At 44.0% G+C, this 20530-nt stretch overlaps 1 protein-coding gene across 8 annotated transcripts in view; it reads right to left on the minus strand.

The window, feature by feature from the left end:
- The window catches only part of CREBBP (CREB binding protein), a 152774-nt gene that overhangs the window by 46185 nt on the left and 86059 nt on the right, over positions 1-20530 (minus strand). For 6 of the 8 annotated variants that reach the window (XM_064295460.1, XM_064295462.1, XM_010597354.3 and 3 more), the window contains 8 exons: positions 17059-17299; positions 15632-15745; positions 7072-7314; positions 5469-5571; positions 4990-5136; positions 3877-3994; positions 2115-2286; positions 1727-1771 (listed from right to left, as the gene is read on the minus strand). In XM_064295460.1, the coding sequence (XP_064151530.1) occupies positions 1727-1771; positions 2115-2286; positions 3877-3994; positions 4990-5136; positions 5469-5571; positions 7072-7314; positions 15632-15745; positions 17059-17299 (1183 nt within the window). The remainder of the gene's footprint in view (positions 1-1726; positions 1772-2114; positions 2287-3876; positions 3995-4989; positions 5137-5468; positions 5572-7071; positions 7315-15631; positions 15746-17058; positions 17300-20530) is intronic. The other 2 variants (XM_064295459.1, XM_064295461.1) reach the window with 2 other exon arrangements.

The raw sequence follows: 20530 nt of genomic DNA on the forward strand, positions 1-20530 counted from the left end.
TGCAGATGGAAGAAGCCGAGGCAGAGCTGCTGGGGCACCGAAAACAGGCAGCACACTGACTCAGGAAGCAAAACAACAAAGGAAAAGTCTGAGGAGGAATGCGGGCCAAGACAGCACCCCAACTCTAGGCTGCTGAGTGCATTATTCACACCTAGGTAACCTAACCATTTGAGCAACACTCTAGCACCTCTGGAGCTCTGTCTCCTGCAGAAAGCCTGTTCAGATCACCCGTGGTGTTACACTTTTACATTCATTGCTGGAAGCTGTGATTTAAGACTCAAATCATTGTTTTAATTTTCCAAGCACCCTGAGTGTGTAAAAAGTACCCCAGAGTCAGCGGTTCCCAGTCTCAGCTTCCTCTGCAGAGTGGAGAGGTCTCTCTTTCATGGTCTACCCTCCCCAGCCCAGGAGCTCCTGTCCACATGGAATGTCTCCAGACATGACAATAATCTATAAACTCGAAGTACTAGGTAAGTGCCCGTTCGAGTTATCTAGGACAGACACAGGGTTCTAACCAGAATCCTTGAATTTCTGGGAGGTGCTATCTTACCACAGGGTCAGCTGTAAGGGTCTCAATGAACCCCTGCCTCCCATGGCACTACCTTCAATGTCACCTCAAACACAGAGCGTCAGCACAGGCCCAAGAGGACTTCCAAGGGAGCTTGTAAGCAAAAGTTTCCCTCTGTCCTTGAGGACTTTATTAACTAAATAAGAGCAAAAGATGTACTAAGAACTGCACCATAAAAAACCCACACCACAAAGACTGCATTGGCAAGTGAGCTTTAGCTGGGAAACATCTCTTTTAGCGGTTAGTTAGAAGCTACCTCAGTATATCCAAACCAGCAATATCCTCTTATGGAGACCAAAGGCCACGCCACCCCCAGCAGACTCTTCAGCACTTTCCTGAGGCTCACTCTCCACTTCTTATTTCACCCCTCATCTCTAGTCCATCAAAACCAGTCCCAGAGTTTTCTCTCTGATATCAGTGTATCTACCACGCCTTTTTAAGTATGAAAAACTACTGCAACTTTCTAAATGGACTCTTCTCTCTTCCAAGCTGCCCTATACACAGCAGCAAGGCCTCTTTCCTTAGATCTTCTGGATTGCCACCTGTTTCACAACTGTAAAAACATCCTACTGCTCAAGTCTCAATCTGTCAAGAGCTGTAAAAGCTTTCAAATGTGGCCTTCCCAAACTCCCACAACAAAAACAGCTGATTTAATTGAGCAAAAGCCCTAAAACCTCAACAGGAGAAAGAACCACGAGCGGTTGTTTACACCAGTGCCCACCGCCCAACCTGATGCAGAATCTCCGTCTACAAACCTTTCTTAAGCAGACACCCGCTGGGCTTGGATACCTGTGCAGCCCGGAGCACCACTGCACCTCTGCACCTCCGGCCTGGACCTCCTGCCTGGGCTCCTTTTCACACATTCAAAAACAGTGCCTCCACCCACCAAGAATGCAGGTTTTTTTTTTTTTTTTTTTGGCCTCTTCCTAAGAGTGATGTCCTCCTGTCTATTTTTTAAAAAAAAGGTACTAAATCCTTCTTCTGATCTCTTTGGAGAGCTTCCTTGTGTGGTCTCCAAAACTCCAAATGCAGCAGATTCATATTGCCCGTGGAACGGAATTCAACAAAAGCGAATGGAAAGGAATAAAACACAATGAGAAGGGGAAGAAAAAAGAGTCACGAAGAAAGAGGAAGTCAATTCACGATGATGTGAACTACCTTGTGAGACCTGCATGCGGTTCACTGGCAGGGCCATAGGTCCATCTGCAACAGCAGGAAAAACTGGTTACTTAAAACAATCTCTGGTTTAGAAATAAGGGATTTTCTGTGAGGACTTCAAACTTACGGGGAAAACATAGTCAAAAGTTCCAAAGGCACAGTGTTTTCTGAAGATGGCATACCATTTAAAGGGTCTTCCCACAAGAAAAACTTGACATTCAAATACAGCCAAAATGCAGCTCACTTCATTACAATACAAACAGCTTAAAACATACAGTTTCCAAAGCAGAGGCTGAGATTATAACTCTATATTCTTGGTGATATACCCAAAACACAGAGAAAAAACAAGCAAACCGATGAGGGTTGGCAGGAGGCGTGAGGCCCTTACTTGGAGGTCGCACGGGCTGCCCTGGCGGAATCCCGGGGGGCTGAGCCCCTGGGGCTGGTAGGGCTGGCTGGTTACCCAAGATGCCTTGCTTATGTAAACGTGACCTCCGCTTTTCTTCTAGTTCCTTTTGAATCTTGTAGATTTTCTCTGCCAGTAAATGATAGTATTCATCCTAAAAAGCAACAAAATCCAATATTAAGCTGTGAAGACTGTACAAAACAATGTTTCCTGTGTTCTAACATACTAAATGAACTTTTAAATTTACATACACTGGCAAGGTGAGTGTTCACACTTGTAACTAATAAACCAAAAGCCCAAATTCTTGTTGAATTCCTATAGGACTTTATCAGACACTAGGGTGTTGCTGTTAGGTGCTGCTGTCGAGTCAGTTCTGACTCATAGCGACCCTATGCACAACAGAACGAAACACCGCCTGGCCCTGCGCCATCCTTACAATCATTGTTACGCTTGAGCTTAATGTTGCAGCCACTGTGTCAATCCATCTCGTTGAGGGTCTTCCTCTTTTCTGCTGGCCCTGGACTCTGCCAAGCATGATGTCCTTCTCCAGGGACTGATCCCTCCTGACAACATGTCCAAAGTATGTAGGACGCAGTCTCGCCATCCTTGCTTCCAAGGAGCATTCTGGTTGTACTTCTTCCAAGACAGATTTATTCATTCTTCTGGCAGTCCATGGTATATTCGATATTCTTCGCCAACACCACAATTCAAAGGCGTCAATTATTCTGCAGTCTTCCTTATTCATCGTCCAGCTTTCACATGCATATGATGTGACTGAAAATACCAGGGCTTGGGTCAGGCACACCTTAGTCTTCAAGGTGACATATTTGTTCTTCAACACTTTAAAGAGGTCCCTTGCAGCAGATTTGCCCAATGCAATGCGTCTTTTGATTTCTTGACTGCTGCTTCCATGGCTGTTGATTGTGGATCCAAGTTAAATGAAATCCTTGACAACTTCAATCTTTTCTCCGTTTACCGTGATGTTGCTCACTGGTCCAGTTGCGAGGATTTTTGTTTTCTTTATGTGGAGGTGCAATCCATACTGAAGTCTGTGGTCTTTGATCTTCATTAGTAAGTGCTTCAAGTCCTCTTCACTTTCAGCAAGCAAGGCTGTATCATCTGCATAACTCAGGTTGTTAATGAGTCTTCCTCCAATCCTGATGCCCCGTTCTTCATATAGTCCAGCTTCTCGTATTATTTGCTCAGCATACAGATTGAATAGGTATGGTGAAAGAATACAACCCTGACGCACACCTTTCCTGACTTTAAACCAATCAGTATCCCCTTGTTCTGAGAACAACTGCCTCTTGATCTATGTATAGGTTCCTCATGAGCACAATTAAGTGTTCTGGAATTCCCATTCTTTGCAATGTTATCCATAATTTGTTATGATCCACACAGTTGAATGCCTTTGCGTAGTCAATAAAACACAGGTAAACATCCTTTTGTAGGAGTCAAAATCGACTCAATGGCAAAGCCAATAGGTACTAAATGCATATTGTATTTCATTCCACAACTGAACCTCTCCTCAGACATTCACTGCCGGCAACTGAGCACAGCCATTATCCCACAGTCTACCCCACGGATGTAACGGAATTTTATGCAGCTCATTCACCTCTGTGTGTCTACATTCATAGTTTCTCGTGTCACCTACTGCGAAGTCTCTCTGGTCCGCCTCCTCAAGGTGAGGTGTCAGCTGAACATGTTCACATTGCAGAGGCTGGAACATCATGTGGCAACTTACCCGGCTGTTAGCAGACTCATACATGTCCCCTTCCACTTTCTTAGCATAGGCTACCAGGTTCTCCATGCGGCGATCCTTCAGTGCTGCTGGATCAGGGGTTGGAAAGATGGCTTGGACGCTGGAAGAAAAACACACTTCATCAACCTTCTTTCAAAGCAGTCAAATAGTAACTACAAGATTAGCATCTTGCCGTTTCGTACATGGCATGGAACGTGAATGAGGAGCGGCCTGTGTACCTACGGTAGCACCTCGCTGTGGGGTCCCGACTGCTCTTGCCTAGTCGACAGACGTGCCTTGCATGTGCACAAATGAAGCCACTCCCTGGAAACAGTACTGACCTGTCAGCCTATCTGCAGGCTGAACACATCCACATTTTACTACTAACAAATAAGTGATGTGTCAGTCACAAAAATGACATGACTTCAAGTTCCCAATTATTAAACTATTACAAAAAAATAATTTGATTAACATTTTGTTGTTGTCGTTAGCTGCTGTCGAGTCAGATCTTGACTCATGACGACATTATGCGTAACAGAATGAAACGTTGGCGGTCCCGCACCATCTTCAAGATTGTTGGTATGTTTGAGTCCACTGTTAAATTAAGGAAGGAAAATAATACCACAAGAATCTAGCTAACTCCACCTGCAAGTGGGTCAAGAAAGCCACTTGCTGGATGGTGGTATTGCCAAGCCACCTGTCCTTACCAGCCCCAAACTCCCTGATTCACAGGATTCTCCACAGCGATAATCCTGAGTCGCATTTATAAGGAAAAGTGCTTGCTCTAACCCCAACCCCTCTCAAGCATCCCAGAGTTCTGAAAACAGGCCGCCTGGCCTCACTGGGGATCCTTGCCTCTGTGACTTGGCCAAAGTCACGCCACTCTGCAGTGCAGAGTGCCACTGATGTTTCGACCCCCACCCTCCCGACGTGGGGCCTAGGTGGTGGCTGTGGCCCCTAAAACAAGCATGTGACCCTCTTTAGCAGACAGGGTACTGTCATTCCTGGAACAGCGGATGACTCAGGCATGAAATCAGACATCCATGGGACTACAAAGCTGTTGTGTCACCTTCAGCCACAGAATGTTCATACCACGCATGAATCATGGGTACATACAGTTTATGCACTAGATGGCTACGCAGGTCCTGAGTGACGTGTTCATGCCAGCCTTTCCGAATGCCAGTGCTGGAAGGCGGTGCTGCTGTTGGGATAGTGCTGAGGGTTCCAATGTTTCCAGAGTTTGAGCCGTCATTCATTAGTGGGCTAAGGCAAAAACAAGGAGACCTCATCCATCTACTGAAAAGACTCAAATATGCTTCCTTAAGTAAGGTTTTTCTTCAATCACACATGACTGTGAAAAAGTTTGTTAGGAGAGCCCAGTGACACACATATAACAAAATTTAAATTATGTTTAATCTATTACCTGCTGTACACTTATTAAAAAAAAAAAAAAATCAATCTCCATCTACCACCCTGCTCGAACTATTTTCTCTGCCACACATTCAGAAATAATCACAAAGCCTTGTGAATCCCCACAGACCACTTTCGTGCCTGACCATCACCCCTATATGAGCAAGCTGAAACATGGGTCTTACTTTGTGGCTCCAAGGGAAGCTGGAAGAGCTGACTCTGAAATCAAGTTTGGTGGCTGCTGATCTGTTGTTATTCCTCCTGCTGGAATGTTCACTGGGTTAGTTCCTTTAAAACAAGAAGGAAGAGAAATTGATCAACTCCTCAATTATATGCTTCCAAGTTCTGAAAGCAGATAGACAACACAACAACACAAACAAGTGACTCTGATGTGCTGGGGGTCTGGGAGCCATGTGTCCAGCACTGGGGACAGGCGTGCACAGATTTAGCGGGGAGCTTCTCGCCGCTGGGATCAGAATAAGGCATTTCTACGGAGGCCAGCTGCTAGTAAATGTGTACTCTACAGCTGTGGAAAAATTCAGAAATAACCCATTTGCAGCTTCACACTGGGAATCTGGATCCATTACTGTCATTCTCTGAACAATTAAGCTGGCCTGCCACACATCCTTGTGAACATACCAGAAAATAAAATTACAGAATTTCTTAAGAGCAGGGAAAAAAACTTATGTCAATTTGTCTAATGACTTCATTTTAAAGTAAAAAAAGTTGAGGCTCAGAGAGGTTAATGGTCTTGTTGCAAATCACCAATAAGGGGTGGGGTCAGGTCATAACCCAGGTCTCAGGACTCTAGCCCAGTCCCTATGGGCTAGTATAAATTAGATATTCACCAGAGGGAGTGTTTCACAAAAAAAGAATACATGAGATGATCTTAACTGGCCATTTTTAAGAGTATAATACTTATTCTAACATCTATTAGGAAAAAAACAAAACTAGCACAACAAAACTATGACCTCACAGACACTGCCGCTTAGCTTATGTCTAAGTTTAAAAGGACTATGCAATTTAAAGAAAAATATTATAGAGACAATATGCAGAGATGGAAAAACTGTGGAGATGTATAAGCAAATGGCCCAAACTGTCAGATAATGGGTTGGGATGACATGGGAAAACAGTAAAACATCTAGACGCCTGAGACAGGGGGTATTTCTGAGTCCTGTTAAGCCACTCAAATCCAGGCAGGCACTTCCGTTGTGAGGCAGACACAACTACAATGCACTGGGAGTCAGCAGACCACCTGCACTGCCTCCTTCCACTGAGTGCCAGCGACCGGGCCCAGCAGAGCCTTCACCTGAGCCTCTGGATTCTGAGCCCCTGGAAACGTTCTGCACACTGTCCACCAGAGGCAGTGCAGCAGGCAGGCAACAGAAATGCTGGTTCATTCACAAATGCGATTCTTTGCACAAGCATGTGATGTCTTTCTTGTATCAGATTCTTTAGCTTTCTCCTGGAAGATTTTTATTGTGGCCACTTAAAAGACACCATACCAGCATAAAAACCCAAACCCACTGCTATCGAGTCAATTTCAACTCATGGCGACCCTATAGGACGGGGCAGAAGTCCCCCACAGGGTTCCCAAGGAGTAGCTGATGCGTTTGGTTAGTAGCCGAATGCTTAACCACTGCACCACAAGGGCTCCATACCACCATAATATATACCCAAATAATTTTGACTTTAAAGTGCAAATAACTGAAAACGGACTTAGGTTCCAGTACAAGCTGTCATTCTGCTTGACCAAAGAGGTTTGTGTGAGTGGCTTCCTTCACCTACCCAGGGGGTTGATCGTCCTCATCTGCTGGTGAGTTTGAGGCTGTGCTGGTTGCTGGCCGGGAACCTGAGGCTGCAGCTGTGTCTGGGGCTGGTTCATGTAGGGCAGTCCAAGCGCAGCGTATGCCCGTTGCATGGAGCTGGGGTCTATGGGGTTTGGGTTACTTAAAGCAGTGGCATTCTGCTGACCCGTGCCAACAGAACCAATTGTATTCTGAATTCCACTAGTTGGAGACCCCAGGATGGCTACAATAACAAACAGACAAACAAACGAAAAGGTAAGTAAAAGGGAGAAGCCCACAAATGATTTAAAAACTACTGAGGAGCAAATAGAATGTTACCAAAAGGCTCTGCCAGAAAGCCTTCTGCTAAGGCTACCAGGAAAGGAGCTGTGCTGAAAGGAAGGCTGCTCCCTGTGAAGAACACTGCTCTACTCATGTCTTCTCCTGGCGATAGTGGAAAATCAAGCTTCCAACTCAGAAAGCAACAGACCATAAAATCAGAGACCCCTTAATAAAAATTAACAAGTACTGGAGTCTGTAGACTCATGAGGAGTCTGTCCCAGGAAGTAGCAAATGTGTCACAATGAAAACGTTTTGTTTTGTTTTTTACTCTTTGGGGTTGCAGCCCCCTCTGTGATGAACTAAGGACACCCCTAGTGCTGCCTCTCTATCTGGGTCCTTCACTGCTCACCTGCACAGGTACAGACGGATTAACAGAAGGAGCAGACTGGTCACTTCTGTTATTTATTAATAAGTCTAAGAAGTGATCTTCCAAACAGTAAAACCATATTTCCTTGAAACTCAGGTGTATAATGACGACATTAACAACAAATGTTCCCTACAGGCTTCCTGCACAGGAGGGTACCACGCTGGGCTCTCTGGCTACATGAAACTGTTCAACAGTGTACTTAATTGATTGCCTGGTCTGGCTGAAATTAACGGATGAGAATGAGGCCTGGAGATCCTGCATGGATTTTCATTTTTTTAAGTGCAACCTCAGTACCTCTGAGATTCAGGAGCAGGCTCTGCCTCAGGTAGGCACCACTGGTGGCCACTGCCTGGGCCTGCAGGTGGGGCATGATGGCATTCCCTATGGCTGTCCCAGCAGATGAAAGAAAGAACTCTAATCCTAAGGACTTCAGAGTTAACTGAGGGGTGATCCCAAACCTGTATATCCTTGGTCATTTCACCCATCATCCATCCACACATCCATCCATCCACTGAGCACTTATCATATGGCATGCTATTTATTCTCACTCTTAAGAATTCCTTTCTTTTTAACTCCCCCGAACTTCAGTGTCATGTTGTAAACAAGAGTTTATATAAAACTGACATTGAATGTATGATCTCTGATACATAAAACACCATCATGAAGCCTCTGTTTCAAATTTACACCATTATGTTTACCAGCAGTATTCTCATATTCAACCATAAGTTCTGCTATAACATAAACAACTCAAATACTTACCTGAACAACATAATTAAACCAAAATGTGTTTAAAAATTTTCTTGGTAATTACACATTCCATATTATTCACTTTTCTAATAAGGATATTTCGATCTCAAACTCATTAATGCTCATTAGATATAATTACATACCTCAAGCACCTCATTATTATAAATAAAGCAATTCCCAAGACACATTTTATGACATATATTGGAGATAAGCCATGTACAGTATCTTTAAAAATATTTTTTCTAATAGTTAAACTTTAAAGATGTGTCTATCACACTCCTGAAACTGACATGCTCAATTTCTTAACAGAACTATGAGGTGAAAAGGAAAGTAAAAACTGTGGGGTAATTTTTTTTTTAATCACTTTTTTTTGTATCCCTGGATTACATCTGATACATACAGCAACCAACTGTAGAGAGGAAGTTAAAGGAAAAAAAAAAGGAATCTCTGTGGCTCGTTTCTGGGTGAAGATGCAATCAGTCATGCATCGCTTAATATCCACGATACATTCTGTGAAATAGGAAGTTATGTGATTTGGACGTTGTGCAAATACCGTATTATGTACAGGCAGTCCCCAGATTTCAACGAGTTCCATTCCTAAGTCTGTCTTTACGTCGAATTTGTATGCAAGTCGGAACAGTTAGGTGCAGTTCATATCTAATGTTACTCAAATGTCTGTCATAATATATAGTATATTGTATTCCTTTCTATGCATAAAAAAACATTAAAGAAACACTTCCAGATACACTAAAACATCTTCAATAATATGGTAATAATAATGTTTTGATGCGCATTGCAAAGTAACACCCATTTATTATTACGAACACTGCATGTACCTCGAATTGTTAATATAATTGCTTTACAGAGGCTGGTTTGTGTTGGACATTTGTAACCTGGAGACTTTGCAAAGCTTTATGAGATATACTGTACACATACAGCACTGTATTTTAGCTAATATATCTTACAAGGTAATATACAGGGTAAGTAGGTTAATACTGGGGCCACGGATGTATATGCGGTTGGATGTTGTCTAAACAGACATTATGGCGCGTGACTACTGAACTTTAGTAAGGACTTCTTCTTACTATATTCTACCTTTATCTGCATTTCCCAAAATGTTACTTGTTTGGCCAAAATACCCCACCTTATAGTGAACACCACTTCCAAGGCTAAGGCCACTGCTAGAAGCTGCTGACGTGGTCAGTGTATCTTGCGTCTGTGTTGAAAGCATTCATTTTCTAAATGTAAACGTTTAAAAGTTTTCTGTATTTTTTTAAAGAAAATATATACCTATAAGACTAGTAAGCATTTAGAACCCGACATTTCTAGAAATTCTGAAGCATGGAAAACAAATCACAAGCACACAAAAAAGGCCTCTAACGTTTAAATATGGCCCAAATGATGCTACTTGATGACACAATGACTTAAGGTAAAGGAACCTGGGATCTACTAGGGAGGAACTGGAAACCCTGGTGGTGTAGGAGTTAAGAGCTACAGCTGCCAGCAGAAAGGTTGGCAGTCTGAAACCACCAGGCACCCGTATGGAGCAGTTCTGCTCTGTCCTATAAGGTCGTTATGAGTCGAAATCGACTGGACGGCAACAGGTTTTTTTTTTTTTTTTTTAATGGAGGGACTGCTGACTGAAAGTGGAGTTACTAGGAGAAGCCATCAGGAACTCTGTTTTGCCACCTCACGACCCTAGCACCCCTCAGTGACAGCTCTCCTGGTCTCTTGGCCAACAGCAGTCTTTCTCTGAATTCCCACAGCGTCTCCTGGGTCACTGGCTCTCTACAGGCATGTACACTTCATGCATTCACCCACTCATTCTTTCTTTCATTGATCACATTAACTGAGTACATACTACTCTGCTAGGTTCTGGGGTATGGTGGTAAGCAAAAATATTCTCTGCTTTCACGGAGCTTAGGGCCTGTTGGGAGAGAGGACAAATCCATCTAATAGTCACCTAAAGAATGTAAAACTGCAGCTCTGGACCCTGTCTCCAAAAAAATTCTGCTCATCCCACCCTCCCCATGCTTCCCCACAGAGCAGGATCAATGGGAGACCACTTCTGTTGAGCCACAGTGCCTGGGTCAAACCCCAACACAGAGCTCACAGGAGTTCATGGGAGTCCTGGCGGTAGTCTACATGATGATGGAAAGCCACAAGGTCCTCCCTCCCACCCAGTACTGGAAAACTGTGTGCCTTTGGGCTGAAAAGTTGCATTAAGTACAGCAAAGCTTCACTTACCTGGCATCACTAAGAATGAGGCCGTCTACATAAGTCAGTTTTCCACAGGACTGACATTTCCCTCCATGTCAAAACCTCTTGTCTTCACATCTTCTTTCCTTTCTTAGCGTCTACAGTCACCTCTCACACACGATCAACCTTTACGCTGTAACGCCACAGTCTCTCTAATACACCAGACCTGGGTCTTCTCCTTGCTGATGAGCTGCCATTTCTGCTATCAGTATATTGCGACCCGTCCCCCGGCACCCTGCCACCAATACTTCCTCTGCCTCACCGCTCCCTTCCTGGTGTAGCTCCACTAGAAGCCCAGAGCCTATGAAAACAAAGGCCACGTTTCAGACTGGGCATTTCCAGGACTCATCTGTCACTTGTCGTAAGGGACAGGTGGTGCCCCACATCCCACACAAAGACTGCTCTACTGACAGGTTCCATGTAAGGAACATACTGCTGGCTAGTAACATTCAATTAACCAGAAAACTTTAGTTCCCAATCATTCTCAATAAAAGTGGATTCAATTGGGAAATTCAATGAAAAACTGAAACAATAAATTTTAATGCTCTGTAAGGGGGGGGTAGGGTGGGGAGGAAAGACATTGCTTAGCAGACAAAGCAGCTACCATATAGTCACCACTTAGGTTTCTATTGAAAGAGTAGCGCTAGAATGTCCCTAGCAGGCCTTGTAGGCCAGGATACACTTCCTTCCACAGCACGTACTGATGCCAAGTCCAAGTGGTGGGACTCGCATCACAGAAACTACCCATCAAGGACACACAAGCCCTCAAACAGAATGTTTCCTTTAGAAGCTAAGAGATTCAGAAGGGGGCAATATTATATTACCCAGAGGAGCAAAGGAAAAGTTATTCTGATGAAACATATCACTAAAGACTGTTTGGCCTTCAAATGCAGCAAACAAAGCCCCCTGGCTCCTTCCTTACAGTCATTATGCTCCACTGCCCCCTTATCTTAGTCCACCACAGAACACCAAGAGGTGTCTAGAGGCCTGTGAAGAGCTTGCCAGTAGAACAAAGAGTCTGTTCACCACACATTTACTGGGCACCCAGAAAGGCTACTCTATGGGTGGAAGAAGTTTTAAGGAGGTGGATTTTGGCTCAATGTAGTGAAAGAATTTTAAACAATCAGAGGTGCCTAAAAAGAGAAAAAAGAGCCAGGCTAGGCCATGAATACCGAGCCCACAGAGGTGTCCCAGCAGTAGGCTAAAGGACTACAGACATCAAACAATGTAATGGGGCGTGAGCGTGGCTATGGACAGGTCCATGGCTGTGCAAATGGCGAGGCGCTTGACTACCAGCCAAAAAGTTGGGGTTCAAATCCACCCAGAGGCCCTCGAAGACAGCCCCGGTGATGTGTTTCCAAAAGGTCACAGCCTTAAAAACCCTATGGAGAAGTTCTAGTCTGCCCACATGGAGTGGCCATGGATTGGTATGGACTCAGCAGCTACAGTGGGCAGCGCTGGGCTGGGGCAGATGCTGTAGCCCACACTGTGACCTCCTCATAGGATTCTGAGCTGGGAATTCATGGCCAGGTGGCCTCAAACCTTCACAACAGCTCCAGCACAGACACCACCCTTTGAGGCACTCTGAGCTGTTCAATGTACACCCCAATCATGTGGGAGCTTGTGAGAATGCAAATCCCAGTTCAGGACACAGGGAAAGGGGCCCAAGTTTTTAGGGTTCTAATCAGCAACCTGGAAATGCCCAGAAGGCTAATCTGAGGACTTTGCTTTGAGCAGCAAGAATCTTCCCAGTGAGGCAGGTTCAGTTCTACCAGGAGACGTGGTAATGGGTCAGCACAGGCCCCATGCTGCCGTGGGCACTGGAACCCACTGGAACCAGATGCCAGGGCTGACCCACTTGGCGTACACCTGAAGAGTCCCACTTATTCAATACACATGGAATATCGCTGCAGGGATGGATACCTTAAGATCGGTGATTTACAGAATCCGTAGAAAAAAATTCAAAGAAAAAATTTAAAAAATCTCCACAAAGGCCAAAAAGGGAGCCCAGGGTCTGGATTTCATTTCAAAGAACACCAGGTTAGCCTATGGTGACTTTGGCAGGTCTTCTCAGTAGAGACACCAATTAAAGCTGCCAGACGGTGGGATGTTGGCATCTGCGGGAAGAGCTCCCCAAAAGCACAGCCCTGCAGGGCGCCTGGGCACACCCTCCATGGTGCAGGCATAGGTGGGCCTCAGCAGACTGTCCCCAGGGGTCTCATTCACCCTCTAATCATCTCCTTGCACATGAACCTCCGAGTTTGGTTAGATCCATCCCCTCACAGACTATGAGCTGTGCTGACAACTGTCCCTGCTGTCTAAAATGTTCTTCCATTGTCATTTTATCTAAAGCAGGCTCCATCAAGCTCCTTTCCCTGTGTAAAAGTCAAGGACAGCCGATAGTTCTGACTGGTCTCTACCCTGCTCCCCCGTGTGCCCCATCGCCCCACCATCTTTAGTGCATGTACTCTTCTGTCTGGCACCCGACTTCAGGCTCCTGGAGGGAGGGGCCGTGTGTCCCACCCCGGGGCCCAGGGCTAGCACTTCATCAGCTTCAGGAGAAACACCAACAAAATGTATAGAACAGGTACCGCCGAAACTTCCTCACTCACCACACTGTACAACCGTGTTCTCACAAATCTATAGTGGTAGAGCCGAAAAGAACACACTCCAAGCTGAAACTCAACTTGAGTATTTCCAATGTTCAAATTCAGTGCTTTCATCAGAGACTACCCAACTCTTGAGCAAAGATCTAAATTTTCTTGATAACATTGTATTATAAAATTGCCCTGGTTACACCTTATGCTATGACTAACCACTTGAGAGTACGCACTGAATCAATTTTCACAATACTCAGGCAGTTGTAAGGATGTTAGAGACAACAACACACAAAAAAAACTCATAAAACCACACATGCAAATAAATTTCTTTTCCTTTTTAAAAATTAAAACCACGTGTTTCTCAAAAAATGAAAAAGATCCAGGTTTACAATCACCATGGCAGTATACATTAAACAACAAAAGATCCCAGAAAAGCCATATCCCCAAACTAAAAGAGTAAAGTCTTTGCTCATTGCTACTCAGCAGTATTTATTCATGAAATTCCTACTGTACAACTCCAAACTGTACGATGAATACCTTAGCACTTAAGAAGCCTATTACTTCTTAATATTAAATGTTTTCTAACAAAAGATTGTAACCATCACAACATACTAGTTTAAAAAAGAGTTTTACACTAACTTGGAGGGAAAACAAACTGTATTCCACTAGAATAATTGTCCCAAATGTCTGATTCTAGAAGTCCCAGGCTCCTAGAACTTCACTTTATATAAGACATGTCCTGGGAAACTGCGTATGTGAATTAAAAAAAAAAAAAAAAAAAAATTAACAGATTCAGGAAGCTGAGTTTTAAGGAAACTATAACTCTTTTTGTGGGAAGAGAAGTCACAGGTCGACCCCCAGAGCTCTCTTCCTCCACGATGCAGACACCCTGCTTTAAGTGCTGCACTCCTGCGCAGGGGAAGACCCTGCATGCGGTCGTGGGCACACTACTCCTCAGGACCCTGAGGAACAGTCTGCTTCTTGGCCTTTTCCCACACCACTGCACCACTTGGAAACAACCAGAAAGACAAGTAGCACATTTTCTCCCAGTGGTATTGAGGTCTTGCGAAAGATGATCAAGAAGAATGAAAGTGATGAACACTTAAAACGCAAACAGGGTAGGGTGGAGAGATGGCACGAATGAGATGAAGACGGCTGTGCTGGAAGAGCTGCTTGGGAGCAGTCCAGGCAAGAGGGTAACAGATTGAGGGCACCTTCTGAACTGGCCAATTGTGGGACACACCAAGAGTAGAGCTTTCTCTCTGACACCATGGGAAGAGGGCATAACTGGAAGCGAGGTTCAACCTTCCTGCTGCTTCGTGCTCAGCTCTGATGCCTACGAAGGGGAGGTGGTCCCAAAGCCACTGCTCAGGCCTCCTGACTAAAACGGTCATGTTTTACCACCTGCTCTGGGGCTACACAGCTGATTTGGAAGATAGCACAACAATGGGAGCGATCAGGAGGGGGCCAGTCCCGGGGCAGAGACTCCCAACCTGAAGCTGCACAAATTGTCAGTTACGCAAATAGGGCTGGGAAGCACTTCACTGGGTAGGACGAAAACCTTCACATAAGTCTACCTGTGGGATGTGAGACTGACCTAGGCTGATAGGCTCTCCTAGAATACCTTCAAAACTTACTTTTGGATAAGGGGATTCCAATTCCAAAGGAAGTTTTCCCCCCATAAAATCCCTGCCACAATAAATGACCCAAAAATCAAGCCAGTGAAAATGTTAGGAATCACAATGCCCCATCTGCAACCGATCATGGGGATGGCGCTGGACTGGGCAGTGTTCTGTTCTGTTGTACGTGGGGTTGCCACGCGTCAGGGTCTGACTTGATGGGAGCTAAAAACAACAGTGACCCTGCATTCAAATCCTTCAGATACTAAGTATTTATAAAGGAACATGGAGAATCTTTACCTTGGCTCTTTGATTAGTTAAAGCGGCTTTCCTCTTCTTTACTGCTCTATCATTACTGAATTCACATGTATGCGAGTGGGGGGCAGGGAAGTGGAGAGGCAGTAAACAGAATTCCACATCTACCAGGTCATTTACGTCCATGGGGACAAGTCCACTCGCCTTAACTTGACCCTGTGTCCTGCATGTCTCTACCTCAAGTACCCCTGCTGGCCACTACACTTGGTGGCAAGTGAATTCTGCCCTGCTTCCTAAATGCTCCTCTGTATTCTCTTTAGAAATAGCTCATTTTCTCATCTCCAGACTTCTCTACCCCCAGTGCTCACTTACTTTGTTGGTTTCGCTTGTCACTGGCATTTTTCAAAGGGAGGCAAACAGGACAGTCATGTCGTGTGCAGTTCTTCCAATGAGAGATGATTTGTCGTGAAGATGCACAATGGGCAACTATGACCAGAAAAACAACGAGATGTTATTTTTCTATCCAAATCGTCACACTTTCCATTATACCTAAGTTATAATGCCAGAGTCCATAAGAAAATGGTAACAAGTGTAACCGTAACACAGTATAGCAGTCCTCAACTTACAAACAGGCTGTTTTCCAAAACGTTTGTAAGGCGACTATGGAGAATTCCAAATAAAAACTTCCCATAGAAGCAATGTTATGAATGATGGGTAGTTAAGGTTCAGCCCACAAAACAAAAACTATTGAACCTGAAATATGGCGCAACTGCAGTAAAAGACAGAACAAATTATAGTTCTGTATTGTCACTAATATAAAATTTGAAATTATGTTTAAAGACGAAAACCATCTAAACACTAGTTGAAGAACTACAGAGAAGCAAATGAGAAGTCTGGAGATTCTGAAGGGCCCCCAGGCGCTGTTTAAAGGATGTCAGAGGGTAAAGAACCTGGTTTCTCATCTTTGTCTCCATTTCTGTACATGGTGTTGTACTTTCTTTCTCAGGGTCTAGCCTTGCCCCCCTTTGCTTCTCTGTCATGATTGGGCTACTCTGGGGACTCACAAATGTCACAGAGAGAGGGAAGGTAGGGAGAGAATTCCCCAAAGCTTGTGAGCATGAGTAAGAAAAGAAGGAAAGAGGACAAGGACTAAAGGGAAGGCAGCTTTGGGTCTGAAACATCCCTCCAGCAGAGTTGAGGCATCTGCCGCAAGAGGGGACAAAGGAGGCAGCAGGATGATGCGCGTCCATGCAGCTCCCAGCCACCACTGCACTGAAAGCCAGCCAGCAGGACAGCTTTGCTGTCCTTCTGATGAGCCTCAAGAGCAAAAGGGAGAGGGGCAAGGGAGCAGGCCCCGGCAGTCAGAACACAGGAAACAGGTGCAAGACAGATGCTCTGAGTCCAGGAGGGGCGTGCGCGTCAGTGTGGGTATACCCTATGTGGCTCAAAAGAAAACCATGATCTAGATGCTTGCGATAAAGACGGTGTTCAAGAAGTGACAGATGTCTTCCATTACAGAGGGAAGAAGAAGAAAAAGAATAAACACTGGACACAGCCTCATCCAGCCTACGTTCACAGACCATTATGAACCCAACCGCCTTTCGCCTCAGCAGATGAGCATTCCTGTGACGTATGAGGGGTCGACGTGTGGGGACCCAAGCAACATGTTCTAGGCTCCTCCAAAAAGGAAGGCAGCACTAGACTGCTGCTCTCTTACTGACAAGAGAGCTGCTTAAGAATGATAAAGACATATTCCATCCTAACTTCCTGCCACTAGGATTTCAGCAAAAGGCACCCACCTTGACAGGCTTTCCCAGCCTGGCAATGTGTCATGTGATTCAGAACGTTTTTCATGGTTCGACAGTGGGGGAGGGAGCAGGGCCGGACCTCGCCGTTGGCTTGCTCTCGCCGCTGACATTTGTGGGCATGGAGCAGTAGAACCAGCTGCTGTTGTATCAGTTTACGTTTCTCCGGGTCGGCAGTGGGGCCTGTTGCAATTGCTTGTGTTGATACAATTCCCACTGACGTTTGCATCTGAGACTGAAAGAAAAGAAACAAACAAAAAATCAAAACATTTAAATAAGCTCACAGAGGTTCAGTTCATGTTTGTTAATTGTTTTTTAAACCAATAATTAAAGCCGATGGGTAATACCATCACACTATAAACCAGCCACAGAGAAGAAAGTTGATGTATTTCTCACTAATCCATCAACAACTTTAAGGAAGATCAAGGAGCACAGAGGCAAGACTGATTAAGGTCTACTCGCACAGATTATCATTGGAGCATGAAAATGACACTTACTCTTAACTGCAGTAATCAAAACCCAACTCACCCTATAAATACACCGTTACAGGAAAAGCTGTGTAGAGTATCAGGCAGAAACATACGAAACTGCTGTCTGTGAAGTTCCCAAATGGCCAAATGGCAGTTTCATATGGTTCGGGCTAATTAAAAAGATTGCCCTAGCCCGATCAACTGTGACGTGCTGCAAATATCCCATGTAGCAAAAAGAATCAGAAACATCCTCCAGATTTCACACTCATGTGGCCAGAAGGACAATATGCACAGCTTGATTTTACCGTGTTCACCACCTCTCCTAAAAGTACACTTTTCCTTAATATTACCAGCCAGCACTATTGTTTTTAATGCTTTTTCTGCTTTTGTTTTAAGAATGTTTTCCTGCCATTAAAATTTCTACTCAGATGTTTAACAATAATTTTTCCAAGAAGTTTTTGCTGAGCTGCTAAAAGTACAGAAATAGTTTAACGTGTTTTCATCTGTCCAAAAGAACAAGCCATACTAAGCGTATTTCTTGACTGAAAAGAAAAAAATGAAAAGGGAAGGGGTGACCTATAGGGTCTTCTTATTCTTTAAACTACGAATGTTCTTCAGGAGAACTTACTACAGAGACTTATGAAACAAGAGACATATAATGTTCTTAATATGTTCCTAATATGTATGTATATATGAATCAGCTCGACGGCACTGGGTAATATGCAACCAAATAATCCATAATTCAGGGGTTTTCACCCTTCCAAAAATATGATACCCTAAGGCTCTCAGCTTGATTTCACAACACTTATTACTCTATTTTTTAAAAATTAAGAATCAAAACTACGTATCTGTAATTAGGATGGGGGAAAAACCTATAAAAGCATATCTTAAAGAATCAGAGCTTGTTTTAAAAAGGATGTAGTTTTCTGTTTGATTCTACCCGTTTGTGAACTAGAAGATAATGTGTACAGAGAGGCAGGGTGGCTCCACTCAGGTGCATAATCACTGGGAGCCTCAGCAAGGCCATGGGGCATCCTGACAGCAGAGTAAGTACTGAAATCCTAGGAGAAAACAGCTTCCTTTCCTTATGTTTAGGAAATAAAAGCAGTATATTCGACTCGACGGCACTGGGTTTCTGGGTTATATGTACACTGTAGAAAATCAGGAAGCCAACAGGATGATTAATAAAGTAACTAACATCACCTAGAGTCCCAATAGCCAGGAGATTACTGTTAAAGAATAAAGTATTCATGTGTTTTTCTTCCAGTATTTTTTCTTGTGTACACATACATGTATGAGCCACAGTCTAGACAGTCTTGTATCCAAACATGCTTTGCTTAGGATTACCCACAGCATTGTCCCATGCCACTAAGCTGTCTCGTGCAGTAAGATTTTCAGTTCACATCCGGCCCTTCTCTGTAGGGCTGTGTACATCCATTTAACCAATCTCCCATTGCTGGGCATTTAAACGGTTCCCATTCTGTTGCCGTTACTGAAAATTTTCAATAAAGTTTCAGTAAACAAAATAATCTTATAGGTAAACCTCTGCTCTTATTTTCCGTGGCTGGATTCTGAGATGTGGAAATAGTGAATCGAGACAGGGCCATCATTAAAGCTCTCTCCTGATACATGTTGCCAAATTATTCTCCAGGAAGGTTGTGGCACTTCCCATTTTCACAGGTTGTTTTTGGAAGTCTCTGCTCTCACTATACCTCTGCTGGTATTCAGTGATAATGCTACATCTCCCCATAGATCAGCTCATCCCCCTGGATTTAGAAGGTCCAGCCAGAAATCAATAGGAGGAAAGATATAGAAGAATCTGAGGAAAGTATTTTTGTACTTAAAAAAATTTCAAAGTATACTATTATTACACCTAATAAAATCAACAATTTTTTAATATTAGTTAATACCTAGTCCACACTAAGAGTTCTCCTGTTGTCCAAAAGCATCTTTTACAGTTGGTTTACACAATCAGAGCCCAATTAAGGGTCACCCTCTATATTTATTTGTAGTTTTTGTAAGGTTCTTCATCTACTGCCACTTTGCCCCCCCACCCTCCATTTACTATAAAGCTGACTTGTTGGAAAAAACCAGGCCAGTTGGCCTCCCTCTGTTTTTTAAAATACAGAAATGCTATGTACACAAACATAAATCACACAAAAATTAGGTAAAAACCTTACAATTAAATTAGAAGCAGGTTATCTGTAAGTTACAAATTAACCTACTACTTCTCATTTAGAATTTTTCTTTTTTTTTTTTAATTGTGCCTTAGGTGAAAGTTTACAGCTCAAGTTAGTTTCTCATACAAAAATTTATACACTCATTGTTATGTGACTCTAGTTGCTATCCCTACAACGTACATTTCTCCCCGCCCCCCCGCCCCCCGATTTCCCATGTCCATTCAACAAGCTCCTACCCCTTTCTGCCTTCTCGTCTCGCCTCAGGACAGCAGCTGCCCATTTAGTCTCGTGTATCTACTTGAACTAAGAAGCACACTCTTCATGAGTATCATTTTATGTCTTATACTCCAGTCTATTCTTTGTCTGAAGAGTTGGCTTTGGGAATGGTTTTAGTCCTGGGTTAACAGAGAGTCCAGGGGCCATGTCTTTTGGGGTTCCTGTAGTCTCAGTCAGACCATTAAGTCTGGTCTTTTTACATGAATTTGAGTTCTGCACCCCACTTTTCTCCTGCTCTGTCAAGGACTCTCTGTTGTGTTCCCTGTCAGGGCGGTCATTGGTGGTAGCCGGGCACCAGCTAGTTCTTCCAGTCTCAGGCTGATAGAGTCTCTAGTTTATGTAGCCGTTTTGTCTCCTGGGCTAATATTTTCCTCATGTCTTTGGTGTTTTCCATTCTTCTTTGTTCCAGGTGGGCTCGGACCAATTGATGCATCTTAGATGGCCGCTCCCCAGCTTTTAAGACCCCAGATGTCATTCACCAAAGTGCGATGCATAATGTTTTCTTAATAAACTTTGTTATGCCAATTGACCTAGGTGTCC

The sequence above is a fragment of the Loxodonta africana genome, chromosome 12, assembly GCF_030014295.1.
Source record: "Loxodonta africana isolate mLoxAfr1 chromosome 12, mLoxAfr1.hap2, whole genome shotgun sequence".
In the NCBI taxonomy this organism is placed as follows: Eukaryota; Metazoa; Chordata; class Mammalia; order Proboscidea; family Elephantidae; genus Loxodonta; species Loxodonta africana.